General features: G+C 52.5%; 1 protein-coding gene across 1 annotated transcript in view; it reads left to right on the top strand.

Annotated features, from left to right (window-relative positions):
- Window positions 1-252: 252 nt before the first annotated feature.
- The window catches only part of CRHR1 (corticotropin releasing hormone receptor 1), a gene marked incomplete at its 5' end in the record, with an annotated part of 33,012 nt that continues 17,366 nt past the window's right edge, over window positions 253-15,898 (top strand). Inside the window, 3 exons of the mRNA XM_059906875.1 lie at window positions 253-277; window positions 6,053-6,142; window positions 15,510-15,629. Of these exons, the coding sequence (XP_059762858.1) occupies window positions 253-277; window positions 6,053-6,142; window positions 15,510-15,629 (235 nt within the window). The remainder of the gene's footprint in view (window positions 278-6,052; window positions 6,143-15,509; window positions 15,630-15,898) is intronic.

Genomic DNA, 15,898 nt, shown 5'->3' with positions numbered 1-15,898 from the left:
TCTGGGCCCTTCCACAGATGGCCTGTCCAGTCTCCTCAAGCTCAGGACCCTCCCCTTGCCTGGAAGCCCTCTCTCTCCTTCTCACAGTCTGTGCCCACTCTGCCATTCTCAAACTCACCTCCCCCAGGAAGCCTGCCCACACCATCACCTTGTGCTGAGCCCTCCTGTAATCCCATGGTCCCCCTGTGCTCACCAACACCTTGCCTTGCCATTCTCCTTTTAGTGTGTGTGCGTGTGTCTGTCTGTCTGTCTGTGCGTCCTTCCCTGCCTCTTCTGAATTCCTTTCCTTTTTTCCAAATCAAGGAGTCCTGGACTCCTTGAATGTAGAATCCCAGTTCAGCAAGGGGCTCAGTGAGATCACTTAATCTGGTGGTTTAAAAAAACAAGAGACAAAAATCAAAACAACTTTCCTTCTAAGCTGAAAAATCCCTTTTCAAAGGAAAGCTTACAGAGAAGGCAGAACAGTCTGACTGAGTGAAGGAGAAGGCCCTGGTCCTGCTGCAGCCCCACTCTCCAGGGCCTGGAAGGAACACCAGGACCAGCCTGCTCTAATCCAACCCTCTCAGTCACCAAGGAAGATTCAAGGGCCCAGAGTGACCCAGTCATGATAGTGACCCCATGGGCACTTCTAGCAGACTTTAAATTTCAGAAAGCATCTTCCTCCTTTTCTCCCCCCTCCCCAGGTGACCTGCCTCCCTGTGATGCAGGAAAGAAAGAGCACGTTGCCCAGAGGGGCCAGGTGACTCGCCCAAGTCACACAGTTAGTAGTAGCAGGAGTGGGCTCGGAACTCAACAGAAGGGGGAGGAATCCTGCTGAAAGATCGCTCGCAAATGCTGCAGCTGTGGTTCTGCCCAAGGGCCAGCTCAGTCCCTGGCTCCTAGGGAAGGTTTTCGTGGGGCCTCTGAGGGCTCTCCCAGGCTGAGCATCAGAAGTTGTTGTGTAAGGGAGGGAAGGCAGGCCCCCGTCTCCCTGCTCCTCATGAATTTGGGGAGGTGAGCGCGGCCCCTGGTGCCTCCAGTGGCCCTTCAGGATTCTTGCTGAAAGGTTAATTACCAAACCATCCCATCAAAGGAAATTGCACTTTTGTGCCTTAAAGACCAAACTGAGCTTCTGCAACATAGTTATTTATGGACTCTAATAAGCATTTTCTGGGTGTGATTAACCTTTATGCCAAAGTCACACTGGGAATTGGGATGGCAGCTTCAATTCTAGCCATGCTGTGTGCTGGCCCGGGGGTGGGGGCATGTACAGCAGCTGGAGCAGCCTGGAGCAGGCAGCTGTCAGACTCCGGCCCGCCCACCTTGCCCTCTCCACGGTTCCTGCGCCCTTCCCTCTCCTCTGCCCATCGCTTCTTCCCATGCCCTATCCTGATCTATCCCCCTCCATCCTTCATCCACTTGAAAGACAGACCTGATCGCCTGCTTACTGGGCCCTAGTCTCCACTCAGCTGCTAAAAACAGTTCTGTGACCTTGGGCGCCTCAACTATAAAACCCCTGTAAAATGGGGAGCATGGAACTTTGTCTACTTTCCACAGCACAGTGCCCCTTCCGTGTCAGGGACCCCTGGGTCCTAGGACGGTCGGTTTATGTGATGCTGTGATCAAGCCACAGCATGACCTTGGCCTTCTCAGATTTAACATTCCAGCTTTGGCTCTTTGGCAAGTGGAGAGATTTGCAGTTGAGGTGCGGGTTTTATGTGGGGGCCTCGGGGCTGCCAGGCTGGCACACAGAAGTGAGGATCTACCTCGTGAGTGAGCCTAGCGCCTGCCAGCTTCAGATCCTCAGTCCCGTTTTGGTTTTCTCTCCACCTCACGAAGACCTGAGAGCTTGGTTTGTCAAAAAGGGTTCTGAAAGGAGAGCCAGCGGCTAAGGCTGATGACAGAGGGGTCCAAGAAAGGGGCGATTCTTAGGTCAAAACCACTTTTGGTTTACTTTGAGAGAGGATGACATGTCCAGTTTGGTGAAGCCCAGGCCTCTGATGTGACCCTACTCACCACATGCTCCAGCCATATTTTTTGGAGTGCTAGACCTCACCACAGAGTGAAGGAAGCTCTTCACGCTCCCCAGGAGAATGGTCAGCATTACACGCAACATTCTGCATTTAATTACAGGGTTTCATCCCCTCCCCTGCCTCGTGTGTTTGTCGACACCAGATTAAGAATTCACAGCTTTAGCAGAACACAACATCCTTGAAACTTCAGGGGCCTGTCTCTACAGTGCAATACTCTCCTGTTGGTGGAGTTGGAAAACTAGTGAAAGTTGAAGAGGAGATCAACGTATGGTGGAAGGAAATACACAGGAAAACTCTGGACTTTTCATGAAACTGTGATTCAGGAATAAGCCAGGAGCCTTGACAAACCCTTCCGCAGAGCCAGAGGTGGCACAAGCCCAGATTCTGTACAGAGCCAACATTTCCTGAGAGGAGAGATTGGTTTGGGAATTGTAAGAAACGTTTTTCTTTGCATAGTGCAAAACCGGCCCTCTATTGGGAGAAAATGACTTTGTGAACCAGCACATCCAAGGAGAGGTAAGGGTCAGGGTTACAGTTAGCCAGCCAAGGACAGGCTTCATCCCGTGGCATTTGCTTTGGATTCATGATGAATCTGGACTCGCCCTGCTCCTCTGTGAACCCCAGGACATTAAGATGCGAGGCTAAGACCTCCTGGCTGGTGTATTTGCCATCTAATTAGAACCCTGGGGCAGAAGTGCATTGTACTGAGGCAATTCCATGCATTTGGGACTAGTCTGAGTTCTCTGAGTGCCAGGGTCTAGTGCATGTACGGAGGGGACCTGGGCACATTGACGGGGGACCAAGTTGCTTTGCTTTGGAGGGTCGGAGAAGGTGCTGCCACGGGGAGGGGCTCTGGACCTGGCGTTTGAGGACGGCAGACATCACCAGGTGGGCCAGGGTGAGGAGGGGGCAAAAGTGTGCAGACACCAGCAGGAGCCTACATGCTGGGGAAGCAATAAGTAATTCAGTGTGAATAAAACATGGTGTGCTTTCAAGGAGGATCTGAAAGACCGAAACACAAAGCACAGCTTCAGGCTTAGAAGGATAGCGGTGGAATGCCAGGCAGCAGGGCTGATATTTTCACATAGGGTGTTGCCGGCTTCTTTAATTTACCTGTGACTGAGCTGGCTCTGGGAGCCCCATTTCCACGCTGTGTGTGTGTACACGTGTGTCTGTGTTGGGAGGTGGCAGAGGCAGGGGTGGGTGACAAGCCGGGGGTGGGGATCTCTAGTCCCCTTCTAGAAGAGGCCTCTGGCCACCCCAGCTGAGCGGCCCTCTTTGGGGACAGCTCAGAGCTGGGTCCCTGCGGACTGCGCCGAGCCGAGCAGCAGGTCTGTCAGCGAGGACACAGCTCTCCGCTCGGCACGCAAGAGCCACTGGCGGGCCTGGTGGCTTCCTCCTCTCTCCGCTTCTGCGTTTTGAAGTGGAAAAGGAGGGTAAAGATATTTTGCCATCTCTCTGGGGACAGTGAAGTTTAATTAGTGATTAATAAAGTATTGGAAGTTCCTTGGGGCCAGAGAGATGAATGAGTTTGTTCTAATCACTCCCGAGTCCCAGGAGCGAGTTAGCTGACCCCAGCGCCGTTGGCTGAGGCCAAGCGCTGGGCACGGGATGGGGGTACAGGGCCGGGGGTGGGGGGTTGCCTCGGAGCGTGGAGCTTGGCCCAGTAAGAGCAGAAAGACCCCTATGATGTGACAGGAGGAGTGTGCCAGCGAGGGAATAAACAAACCCACTGCGGACTCAGGCACAGCACTGAGGGGACAACGTGGGGGAATCATCAGGGTCAAGGAGGGGCTTCCTACAGGAGGTGTGGGTGGAACAGGTCCTGACCAGGAGTGGGGAGCATTCGATTCCATCTTGGGTGGGAGAGCGGGGAGCAGGGTCTGTCTTTGTCATCAGATGGCGGGAGTGGGCGGGTGGGTGGCACAGGTTGTGAGGGTCTGGGGCTCAGGGTGGAGGCCAGTTTGGGAAGAAGGTATGGGAGCAACAAGGCCAGGACTTGGGTGAGGCAAGTGAGGCATTTTTCTCAAGCGTGGAATTTAAAGAGCTGCCCCAAAGTGCAGTATCAAGATAAATCATATTTTAATATTATTACTGATTTTTCCTTTTACCCGAGGCTCCAGTATGGCCCAGTACTGTTAGTGATCCTGCCTTTTTCAAAAAAGCGTTTGATATGTTGTTCATCATGGAATTTTTTGCATTAATTTAGAGTTTAAAAAAATATTGCATTAAAATATTATGTATCTTGACTACTAAGTTTTCTGGTGCCCCATCCCCCCACCCCGCTTAAATTTTGCACTGGAGGTGAATGCCTTGGTCTCCTCACCCTAGTCCTGGCCCTGCGAGTGAGGTCTGCAAATGAGGGCTGCGAATGTGTGCTGCTCGTGTTGGCCACCACCCTGGCTCTACTCGAAATTAGAAACTTGCTCACGTGGGACTCGGACGAGTCCCTACCTCTCTCACGAGCTCATTTTCCCCTGTGAAATGGCTAAGGCTGCTTCCAGATCGAAGTGTCCCTGTCTGAAGTTCTGCAGTGAATTTTGCAGAACTCTTTGGAAATGGGCTGGTGCTGAGACACCCTGGCAGGTGGGGGGGCGGGGGGGAGGAGAGGAGACGGTCCCGGGGAGGGGACCCCAGGAAGGAGGAGCAGAGGAACAGGGGTGGTGATGCGGAGAGCAGCCTCCCATGAGGTCAGGGAGACAGGGCTCTGCTGGTCCTTGGGCTCTCAGGTCCTGACAACTGGAGGGGGGCGCTGGTTACAACCCTCCACTACCCCAACCCCCCACATGCTCCTTAGTCCTTCACAAATCAAATCCCAAGGGAAACAATCACCTCGCCTCCAACCCGTGACTAAATAAGAATCACCAAGTTCAAATCTATCAGCGTGACCTATTGAATGCCTGTTGTAGACCTGAAACACAATGTAACTCGTTAATGTATTCAGCAAATTAGAATGCAATGAACAAAACAAAATCCCTCCTGTCTTGGATCAAGCTGTGCTGCTCACAGAGGACTTCTACATACACTGCGTCCTGTAAGCCTGGCGGAGTGGTGGTGGGGAGGCTAGTACACCCGTCTTTACAGGTGAGGAAATCGAGGCACAGAGAGGTCAAGTAACCTGCCCATGGCAACACAGTGAAACTGGGGCTGGATGCCAGGTCTCTTTTGACTCTAAATCCACAGGGAAGGTGTTGACCTTAAGGGAGGGGACACAATGATTATGTGCGGGTGTTAGTTGAAGAAGGGGACAGCCCTCTAGGTGTGGGACCCATGCTACTCTCCCCAAGTGGGCTGAAATTTTGGAATCAGAGTGACACAGGGTCCCCAGGGAGGGTAAGAGGCAAAGATTCTCCCTGGATTAGGGCAGGCATCTTTCCAGGCACATTTATCCCTTCACCTCTCTGGGCCTCAGCTTCCTCATCAGGGACGGCCACGCCAGCCAGCCCCTCAGAGAATGAAGTACCGTCGCGGATATAAAATGGCTTGGTAAATGGTGAGGCACAATTTGTAGTGACCAGTAATTAGCTGGGCGGGGATGAGGGCCCGGGAGGCAGCTCATTAAACCACAGGTCCTGAGCTCCTGCAGCTGGGGAGGGAGGGAGGCTCACTAATGGGGGTCTTCTGTGAGCCCATGCTGGGGGGGAGGGTGCTCGGGGGGGCAGGTGGGAGGGTGTGGGTGTGGGTGTGCCGGGACACGCCTGTGCCACCCTTGAGACCCCGTGAGGATGGAGGTGGCGTGCTCAGGCAGACCCTCTCTGGAGGCCCCCAGCCCTCAGGGAGAAAGTTCCCCTCTGTCCTGGGAACCTGGGCTCCTGCTGTCACCTGCCTCCCTTTCAGGCCCCTCAGAGAGCAGGGCAGCCCCAGACCTCGTAGGCAGAGAGGACATGGCAGAGGAGGAGGGCAGGGAGGCTGGGCCGGTGGGGGAGGGGTGTGTGTCTGGGATGAGACGTGTATGAAGGGCACAAGAGGGGCAGCAGGAAGCTCCAGGCCAGACCGCTCATGACACAGTCTAACTGTGTCCCTCACCTCCCTGTGCCCACAGGCCCTTCTCCTCCTGGGGCTGCACTCCATCTCCGCCTCCCTCCAGGACCAGCACTGCGAGAGCGTGTCCCTGGCCGGCAACATCTCTGGTGAGCACCCCCATCTGCCTCCTGCAAGATTCCAGGTCCCCACACCCCCCCCCAACCCCCAGGGCTCCCAGAGGCTGCACACAGAGCCATGCATGCCCTGGGGCAGGAACAGCAGAGAGATTTCCCCTCTGGGGCTCCAAGCAATCCATCATCTATCCACGGAGTGCTGTGTTGAGGAGGATCCTGAAGTTGGGTGTGAGTGTGGTGGGAAAGAGAGCTGCGATTAGGTGACAGCATCAGCCGGGGGCACAGAGGGGCTTTTGGGGCAAGTGTGCCAAGTAGTTATCTGCCCTGCTTTGGGCTGGACAACAGGGGAAGTCACCCCAGCCCTTGCAGCTGTGAGAACCAACAGAGCGGAGGGCTGGGCTGTGACTCAGGCATCAGTGAGGAAGAGAGCCTGCTGTTTGCTGCTGCTAAAAATGCCTGAAGCATAATATGTCGGGCGCTCTGTGTGGGGCACTGTCCGAGGTATTTGAGATACAGCTCTTCCTTGACTTACAATGGGGTTACGTCCAGATAAGCTTATCATAAATTGAAAATATCGTTAAGTCAAAAATTCATTGAATACACCTAACCTACCGATCAGCATAGCGTAGACTAGCCTACTTTGAAATGCTCAGAACACTTACATGAGCTACAGTCGGGCGAAATCATCTAACACAAAGCCTATTTTATAACAGTGTTGCATATCTCTTGTAATTTATTGAATACTGTACTGAAAGTGAAAAACGGAATGGTCGTCTGGGTACAGGTTGGTTGTCAGTGTGTCAGTGGTTTACTCTCATGATCGCGTGGCTGACTGGGAGTTGCTGCTGCCGCCACTGCCCAGCATCACGAGGGAGGATTGTACCACATGTTACTAGCCTGGGAAAAGGTCAAAATTCAAAATCTGAAGTGTGGTTTGTACAGAATGCATATTGCTGTCAAGCCATCGTAAAGTCGAAAAATCATTAAAGTCGAACCATCGTTAAGTCGGCGACCATCTGTATATTCACCCAGTTTTTACAACGACCTCCTGAGGCAGGTACTGTTATCCTCCTTTTACACATAAGGAAACTGAGGCACAGAGCAGAACTACTAAGCGCTGGAGCTGATTTGAGCCCAGGAAGCCTGGCTTCCAGATACGTTCTTTACCACCGTGCTCTACCCCTCCTCGATAGAAAATACTGCTTAACTGCAAATATTACTAATACTTGTATAACTTCACCATTTACAAAGTGCTTTTGTATAATAATCTTATTTCATCCTCACAAGAGTTTAAGATGCGATATTTGTACAGATGAGCAAACTGAGGCATGGGAGAATTGGTTTTTGGGCTCCTGAGGCCATGCCTTTTCTAATTTGGGGTGTGGTCCTTGAGCCCTCATCCTGGTCCCTTTAACCGGGGTCCTGGGGATGCTGCTGCCCAGGTGGAGAGGTGCACCTGAGGGTCTTTGGGAGGCTTGTTCTTTGGTGATTCATTTTCCTCTGCAGGTCTCTCTCCTTGATTCAATCCAACTCATTAACTGAGCACCTACTGTGCTCCGGGCCCCATGTTCCCTGGCAGAACAAAGAGGAGCTCACAGTCTGGTACGGGAGTCAAGTTCATAAACACATGTGCTATGAGGTGCAAGGCCCGCGCTGTTGGAGAAATGGCCACCACGTGCTAGCAGGGAAGCAGGGAGTTTCTGAACCTGGGCCTGCGGGGAGAGGAGGCTTCCACAGCTCCAGGCAGCTGCCCACTGGCCTGCTGTTCCCTCACTAGGGTGGGGGTTCGGGGGCGAGAGAATGAGCACCAGACCTGGAGCACCGACTGGGTTCCCATGTTCATAGTGGTGCTCAGTCTTGTCCTGTCTGCTCTAGGGGCCCCCACTGATAGCCACAGGGATGAGCATGCCTTTGACTCCCTTGAGCCTCACTTTGCAGTTATAGAGTAGGGTGGGAGGGCTGACACCTGCCTCAAGGATCTGTTATGATTAAATGCACTATGTTTAATGGCAATATTTCACAAACTGTAGAGTGCCATACCACTACCGAGTATTATTTATTATTGTTGGTAAGAGCAGGCTTTTAAAAGTGCTTACTGTGTAGCTGGAATGAGGGGCAGGCACTTGCCACGAATTGCTCACGACAATGGAGATGGCAGGGAGGTTAGATCGGGGTGGTGTGAATCCAGGAAGGCTTCCTGAAGGAAGAGGTTTCAAGGTGAGTCTCTGAGAGACTCTGAGCAGGGACTGGCAGAGAAGAGCCAATGCTCTGAGCCGAAGCTAGAGTTGACTGAGGACTAGCAGATGGGTTTGGTGGAAGAACAGGGGAGGGGTCAGGAGGGAAGAGCAGTAAGCCTGGGGAGGTACTGGGAGCCCAGAGCATCTGGCTGCAAAGTTGGCTAAGCTGGGCCATGAGGAATGGAAAGTTCTTGAGCAAGAGTCTGGAGAAAGACTGGGAGGGAAGAGACCTGCTCGGAGGCCTGGCCCGAGAAGAAGCTCCCCCCGATCCCAGCCCCTTGCACGGCGGCCAGGTCAGTCTCCACTAACTTGCTTATTGTACTCCTGTGCAGTGACATCCCTGAGCCCACGAAGGTGTCACCTGTCCTTGGAGGCAGCAGGCCGTGATGAATGTCGTTCATTTCCCGATGATTTGTACTCTGTGCCCCTACCCCCAGCCCAGCCCAGCCCAGCCTGCCTGGCTTCAGGGCACACAATCCATCACCCTCCACAGCAGCCGCTGAAAACGGGCTATTTGTCTTCCGACGCTAAGACCTACCCAGACTGATGGGCACTGGTAGAGACAGATGGTGAGGGTGGGGTGGAGGGACTGAGACAGATGGATGGTCGTCTGGCCGGGGTGGCTGGCACTGAGCTGGGGCCTTTGGGGGGCCTGTCACATGCCAGGAGCAGGGAGAAGGTGGGTCCCCAGGGCTGAGGCTCCATCATGTGGCAGATCACAGACTTGACAACTCATAAAATCATGGCATGAATATGACGGTGCCAGAAAGTAATAGAATTATTGACCCATGACATCAGAGATAAATGGAATCATAGCACTGACAAGGACCCAGGGTCATCTCCTGTCTTAAGGTCATGAATGATAATAATAATTAATGTAACAACTAATAATAACAACTAATGTTTACTTAGTGCCTATTGTATGTTAGACACCATTCTAAGTGCTTTAATCTCATTCAGTCATCAAACAATACTGTTAGGAATTATTTTTATCATCGTCTTACAGAAGAGAAACCTACAGCTCAGAGACGTTACGTAATTTGCTCAAGTACACATGGTTACTAAGCAGTAGCCCCAAGATTTGAATCAAATGGTCTGATTCTGGACTTTCCCGCCACCATGTATGTGGTCACCTGGAAAGTCGCAGTACCCAGGGCCCACTATGGTCAGTCCCCCAGGGGTGCAGAGACGCGCCTGCAGCTTCCCATACCAATACTGAGTTTACACACAGCTCCCAGTATTCCTCAGAACCTACTATGTACCTGAGACTGTACTAGGTGCAAAACTGAAGAGCCCATAGACCCACAGGACAGGAGGCTCCCACCCACATGTCCTGATGAATCACACACACATGTCCTGATGAATCACACACCCTACAAAGGCATCTCCCTATTCTGCCCAGCCAAGGAGAAGACAGTCCAATGACAAAGTGGCCGAGCAAAGAGCAGGGCTCTCTGCCTGGCCTCTCCATGCCAGGTGACACCGGCAGAGCCCCTGCCCACTCATCCCAGCAGCACCTTCCTGGAATGAGCAAGCAGGTGTGTTTCAGAGACTGCCCTTGGGCCACTTGGCTGCCCCTCTGGGCAGCCTTGGCTGAGTCTCCCTCCTGGGCTTAAACCAAACAGGGGGATGGGCTTCCCAGCTGCAGGGCTGCTGCCACGTGCCCACCTACCCTAGTTCATTCAGAAGCCCCTGATGGGAGACCCGACATAACTGGGGACAGGAAGCAGTTCCAACCTTCCTTGGAAGTTATCTACTATGGAAAGATCTGCTGAGTACATTTGGACCCTGAGCCTGATGGGAAGGGAACTATATAATCTATTTGGGGGAAGAAACCAGTGCCCAATTGTGCACAAGTTTTAAATAGGCCACCTTCAAAGGGTTCTTTTCTGTTCATTAAAGCAGTTCCCTCCAGGACTCTGACTCAGCAGGTGTTTTTCAGAGGCAGGTGGGAGCCCTTCATACTGTTCCTCTCTCCTCTTCCCTCCATTCACAGGAATCTGGGGCGGGCTGACCGCAGTGCTCCCATGAACAATTGGAGTGTTGGCCCCCATGCATCTGCTTTGTGCATGTGTGGGGAAGGAGGAAGATACAGGACCAGTTTTATGGGTTACTTTTGGCTCCACCCACCCCAGCCCCAGAAAACACTCTGAAGGGATCTAGCTGCCCCATGAGTGAAGGGGTGAGCCACCAAGTGACAGGAATGTTAATACCTCAGACACACTGAGCACACACCTGCCTGAGGGCCTCTGTAGCTGCTGTTCCCTCTAGAACCCTCTTCCCCCAGGTAGGCACACAGTTACCTCTCTCACTTCCATTGGGTCTCTGCCTAAATATTAGGACCAAATTAAAACAGCACTCCTGTCAGTCTTTATCTCCTTACCCTGCTTGTTTTTTCTCCATAGCGTCTCTCACTGGTTAACAGGTACGTCTGTCTGTCTGCACACAAAACCCCAACCCCCAACCCCGTAGACTGACAGCAGGGCATTTTTTTTTTTTATACAGCAGGTTCCTATTAGTTATCTATTTTATACATATTAGTGTATATATGTCAATCCCAATCTCCCAATTCATCCTGCCACCACCCCCCGCTCTCCCCTCTTGGTGTCCGTACGTTTGTTCTTTACATCTGTGTCTCTATTTCTGACAGCTGGGCATTTATTTTATTCATTACCGTTTCCCCACCTCCTAGAACAGGCACTGTATCCTCAGCTCCTAAAACATTCCTTAGGTGGTCAGTAAAACTTGTTGAGTAGAGCAAAGTCTTTATTTCTCCCTACCTATTACTTCACTGACCACGAGGGGATCCTGGTGACGGGTCTGCATGGGGAGGAGTTGGGTCCTAATAGTAACTCAGGCTTCATGCTGCTGGCTGGTAAGTCTACCCGGCTATTTGCAAGGCTGGTTTACTCTGGTCCAAACTGCTCCTCAGCCCAGAACTATGCTACCCAAGGGGGAACATATCCCCCAGGAGAGCAGGAGAGACTGCACATTTGTATCAGTGGGACCTGGAGAATCACAGGCCAACAGCCCTGACCTCTAGGTCCTTATAGCCCCCATGCTGAGTGACACCAGGACTTCCTTTCCTTCCTTCTCCCCTTCCCAACTAGGAAATCCAGTCCCTCCCCACCCACAGTACCTCTGAAATTATTTTTCTCTGTACTTTGTTCTCCTGGCTTTCTGTCTGCTTCTCCCTGTTTTATTCTCAGTGTCTTTTGTCTTCTGTTTCCTCTCTCTCCCCCTCTCTCCTTCTCCCCTTGTCCCCTCCCTGCTTTTCTTCTCCTCAAAGAGTGATGGAGTGAATTGAATGGGTGGCATGAATTTCATCAAGTGCCCTTCACATTGCCTGGTACAGAGTAGTGTTCAACAAAGGTTGTTTCCCCCGGCCCCCCAAATCCTGTACACCCTTCCCCTGCGGAGACTGCAGCCCCCTCCCTTCCCTCGACCTCTGGATCCCTGCTCCTCTTCCTCCACCCTTCCTTTCCTCCTCTTTTCCCTCCCTACCTCTCTCTTCTCCGTCTACTCCCTAAAACCAAGAGGCCAATTCCGCTTAGAACTTCCTAGCCTGTATTTGCGCGTCGTAGCCTGGTCGCCGCTCCTGATTGGCCCTGTGCCTCTGGCCACACCCCTGCTTGGCTCTTCCCTCCCTCGGACCCCGCCCACCCAGTTTCTGGAGCCCAGGCCAGCGTGAGCGGGCCTTTTTTTTCGGAGGGAGGGGCAACGTCGTTTCCTGACAGCTTGCATTTAGTTTCTCTTCTTCATTCTTGCAGCCTCTCTCTCCCTTTCTTCCCGTCTCGCACAAAGACTTTCATTCCCTACAGGATTTTCTGGGCTCTTAATGTAAAGGTCATGTGTGCGGCAGTGTTCCTCGGCACCACCTCCATGCAGCCTTCTGTGAGCTCCGAGAGACGGGAGGAAGGGAGAGAGGGAGGCACTACCGGAGGAGCCCAGGGCACAGAGACCAGTGCAACCAAATGCTGAGAAGGCCAGTTGCCCAGACTGGGGACCGCTGTGGTGCAGTGGGAAGAGCCCTGGGCAGGCGTCAAAACCCACTTCTGCCTCTTAGTGTCTGTGTGACTAAGGATAAGCAATTTGCTCGGCCTCAGTTTTCCTATCTGTAAAACGGGAGAATTAGCACCCACATTGGCAGATGGTGTGAGACCCATAGTAGGTGGTATGGAATCCTAGTCTGTACCACAGACTAGAGGCAGAAAGCTCTACCCTGCCCATTCCCGCATATCCCCGACCAGCCGTGGGTGGGGTCAGGCCTCTGGGCATTGGCTGGTACCTGGTCCTTGAGACCAGGAGGGCCATCGGCTCAGCAGCCGGTCCCTGCCTTGGGTCTGGCCTGGTCTTGGCTGTGGTTGGTGCCCAGTCCTGCCCTGCCCTCTGTTGTTTTCAGAAGGGACTCTGGGGAACTTTCCAGGGCAGGGGAGAGAGGGCAGGGAGGGAGGGCAGATGCTACACTGAGAGTGGGCCTTAGGCAAGTTCCAGGTACCACTTGTGACATTCCATTTAATGCTCCCAGTGCCTAGCTCAGGAGATAATGTGAATGAGTGAGTGAATGAACAACCTACTGAGGAGAGTTATTAAGTCAGGTGGTATATGTAAAGCACCTGGCAGGTGCCTGGCACACAGTTAGCCCTCAATAAATACTGCTCCTTTCCCTGCTGCCTCTTTAACTGTTCTCCTCCCTTTATTGGCAAGCAATGTGCTGTAATAGAAAGAACACTCGATTTAGAGTCCCAAACACCTGGTTATGAGTCTTAGTTCTTTCACTCATTGACTCATGACCCTGGGCAAGTCAGTTACTTCCCTGGGCCTCAGTTTCCTCATCTGTGAAACAGGAATAATGAATCTGTAAATTAAAAAAAAAAACAAAACGGAATAATGACATTGCAGGGTGAATGAGGAGCAAACAAAATACATGAAGAAGGCCTTTGGAGAAGCAGAGCACGGGCCATAATATTATCCCCCCTCCTGACGGCCACATGCCTCCGCTTCTCCCCTCCTCAAGGCTCAGCACGATTGGCATGACCCATGGCAGATTAAAATCTCAACCTGATTTCCTCACTCCCCTACCCCCATCACCTCTCTGTGATGCCATTCGTGGAGGCTCCACTGTGGCACAGCGCCAGGGCTTGGCCCACCCCTGCTGCCTAGCTGGCCGTCTCCTCGTGTCCATTAAGCCCCAATCCAGATTTCTTTCTCTTTCAATTAAACCACTTAGCCTCGAAGCCTTTGCCCCTTGAGCCCAGATTTGCACACACATCCTATGAATAGCTTTGATTAGAAAGAAAAACCAGCATTTGGTACAAGTGTTGCTCAGCACTGCCCTGCATCCAGCAAGTAAGGGACGCCAGTCTAACCCAGTGCTGTTTCCTGAGGGACTGGGCACAGGCTAAGCTGGGGGTGGGGGGGGGAGATGGCAGGCGGGCCCCAGCCAGGGCTTGGCAGCTGCTGATGCTCTGGACTGAAGATGCCACCCCTTCATTGGCTCTTGGCTCTCCCTGGCTTGTCTGTACACTCTATGGCCAGTCTCAGGTTATTAACCTCTCCCATCGTGATGGACGCACTGGGTCTCCACAGGACTGGTGTGCCAGCCTTGAGAGGAGAGGGGCATGGAAAGGCAGAGAAAGAAGGGGCAGCATCAGGAGGGATGCCAGGACTGTCCTCAGCCCAGCCCCCACCCACTGGAGACCAAAAGCCCCCTCTCACCTTCCCAGAAGTGTTACTGTGGCTTCAGCTCTGCTCCAACACACACACACACGCACGCACACGCACACTCCACTCCAAAAAGCTCTTAATTAAGGGCAAATATTTGGAAGGGGATTTTGACATCCTCTCTCTAGTCCAGTTGTTTACATCCTTTTCTGAGTCACAGACCCCTTTGAGAATCTAATGAAAGCCATGGTGCCTTTCCCAACTGCATGTATAGAACAAATTTTTCATTTAATTTCGAAGTCTCTATGAACCCTTAAAGCTTCCAGTGGACTGAGATTAAGAATTTCTGATCAGATCCAACTACTTCATTATCGATAAAACACTAAGGCCCAGAGAAGGCAAGCGACTTGCCTACAATCACACAGCAAATTAGTAGCAGAGCCCAGTCTGAAGCCAGGGTTCCAGATTACTGATTCCTTTCCACTCCCCCATGTGGTGTCTCCCTTCCTTTTTTCTCCGTGGTCCCCTTCTCAATCAGTCCTCTCCTAGGTCCCAGCACAGACCAGAGCACGAATGTTCAGTAGAAGTGGTTATCAGGTGAGCTGGAAGGTGGGCCAACTTCCTTTAGCTGGTTCCTCCCTGCAGGTCCAGAGCAGATGTGGTTTGGTTCTAGAGACATGTGAAGAAACTGGGTCAGGGGTTGGCTGGGTCTCTTCCAAGCCATTCCAGGCTGTGAAATCTTTTTTTTTTTTTTAATATTAAATGTGGGTTTTTTCTTTTTCTTATTTACTTATTTATTATTATTTTGGCTGCGTTGGGTCTTCATTGCTGCACGCAGGCTTTCTCTAGTTGCAGCGAGTGGGGGCTACTCTTTGTTTCAGTGCGTGGGCTTCTCGTTGCGGTGGCTTCTCTTGCTACGGAGCACGGGCTCTAGGCACGCAGGCTTCAGTAGTTGTGGCATGCAGGCTCAGTAGTTGTGGCTCGTGGGCTCTAGAGCGCAGGCTCAGTAGTTGTGGTGCATGGGCTTAGTTGCTCCACGGCATGTGGGATCTTCCCGGACCAGGGATTGAACTCATGTCCCCTGCATTGGCAGGCGGATTCTTAACCACTGCGCCACCAGGAAAGTCCCAGGCTGTGAATTCTAAGGGCTGCGATCCAAGTAAAGGGCCAAGAGAAGTGTCCTCAGGCTACAGAGCAGGGGACCTGGAGCACGTCCAGCCTTCTTCTAAATGTCAGCCAGGATCTCAACTTTTACCACCACCTCCAGCCATCTCTGTTCCTCCTCTGCTCTGGAACCCACATTGTCTCCCTAGTGCCATAGCATCAAATTCAGATTCCTTTCCCTGGTGTCTCCTCTGCAGAAAAGGAGCTCATCTCTGCACTGGGGTCATTGCTCCTGTCCTGTCCCCAGATGGCTTGTGAATGTGGCCCAGTGGGGAGAGGGGTGGGACACTGGAGTGGGGATGTTGCTCTGCCTCACCAGCCGTCTCTGCCCACAGGACTGCAGTGCAATGCATCCGTGGACCTCATTGGCACCTGCTGGCCCCAGAGCCCTGCAGGGCAGCTGGTGGTTCGACCCTGCCCTGCCTATTTCTACGGTGTCCGCTACAACACCACAAGTAAGGGAGCCCGTGGAGGGCAGACCATCTCCTGGGAGGTGGGACAGGATGGGGAGAGCTTGGGACTTGTTGGAGGTGGGGAAAATAATAATGACAATGACAATAATAATAATACCATTCACGGGTACAACCGCCATTGACCAACGGCCAGCTCTGTGCTCTGCTGGATATTCTGCTCATTACTACCAATGCTCACAATACCCTGGAAGATGCCACATGTGACTGTGTCATATAACTAAGGCCTCCGAGGCTCAGAGAGGTTAGGGAAG

Source organism: Balaenoptera ricei, chromosome 20 (assembly GCF_028023285.1).
Source record: "Balaenoptera ricei isolate mBalRic1 chromosome 20, mBalRic1.hap2, whole genome shotgun sequence".
In the NCBI taxonomy this organism is placed as follows: domain Eukaryota; kingdom Metazoa; phylum Chordata; class Mammalia; order Artiodactyla; family Balaenopteridae; genus Balaenoptera; species Balaenoptera ricei.
Note: the sequence above shows the minus strand (reverse complement) of the source record. Positions and strands in the feature narration are given on the sequence as shown.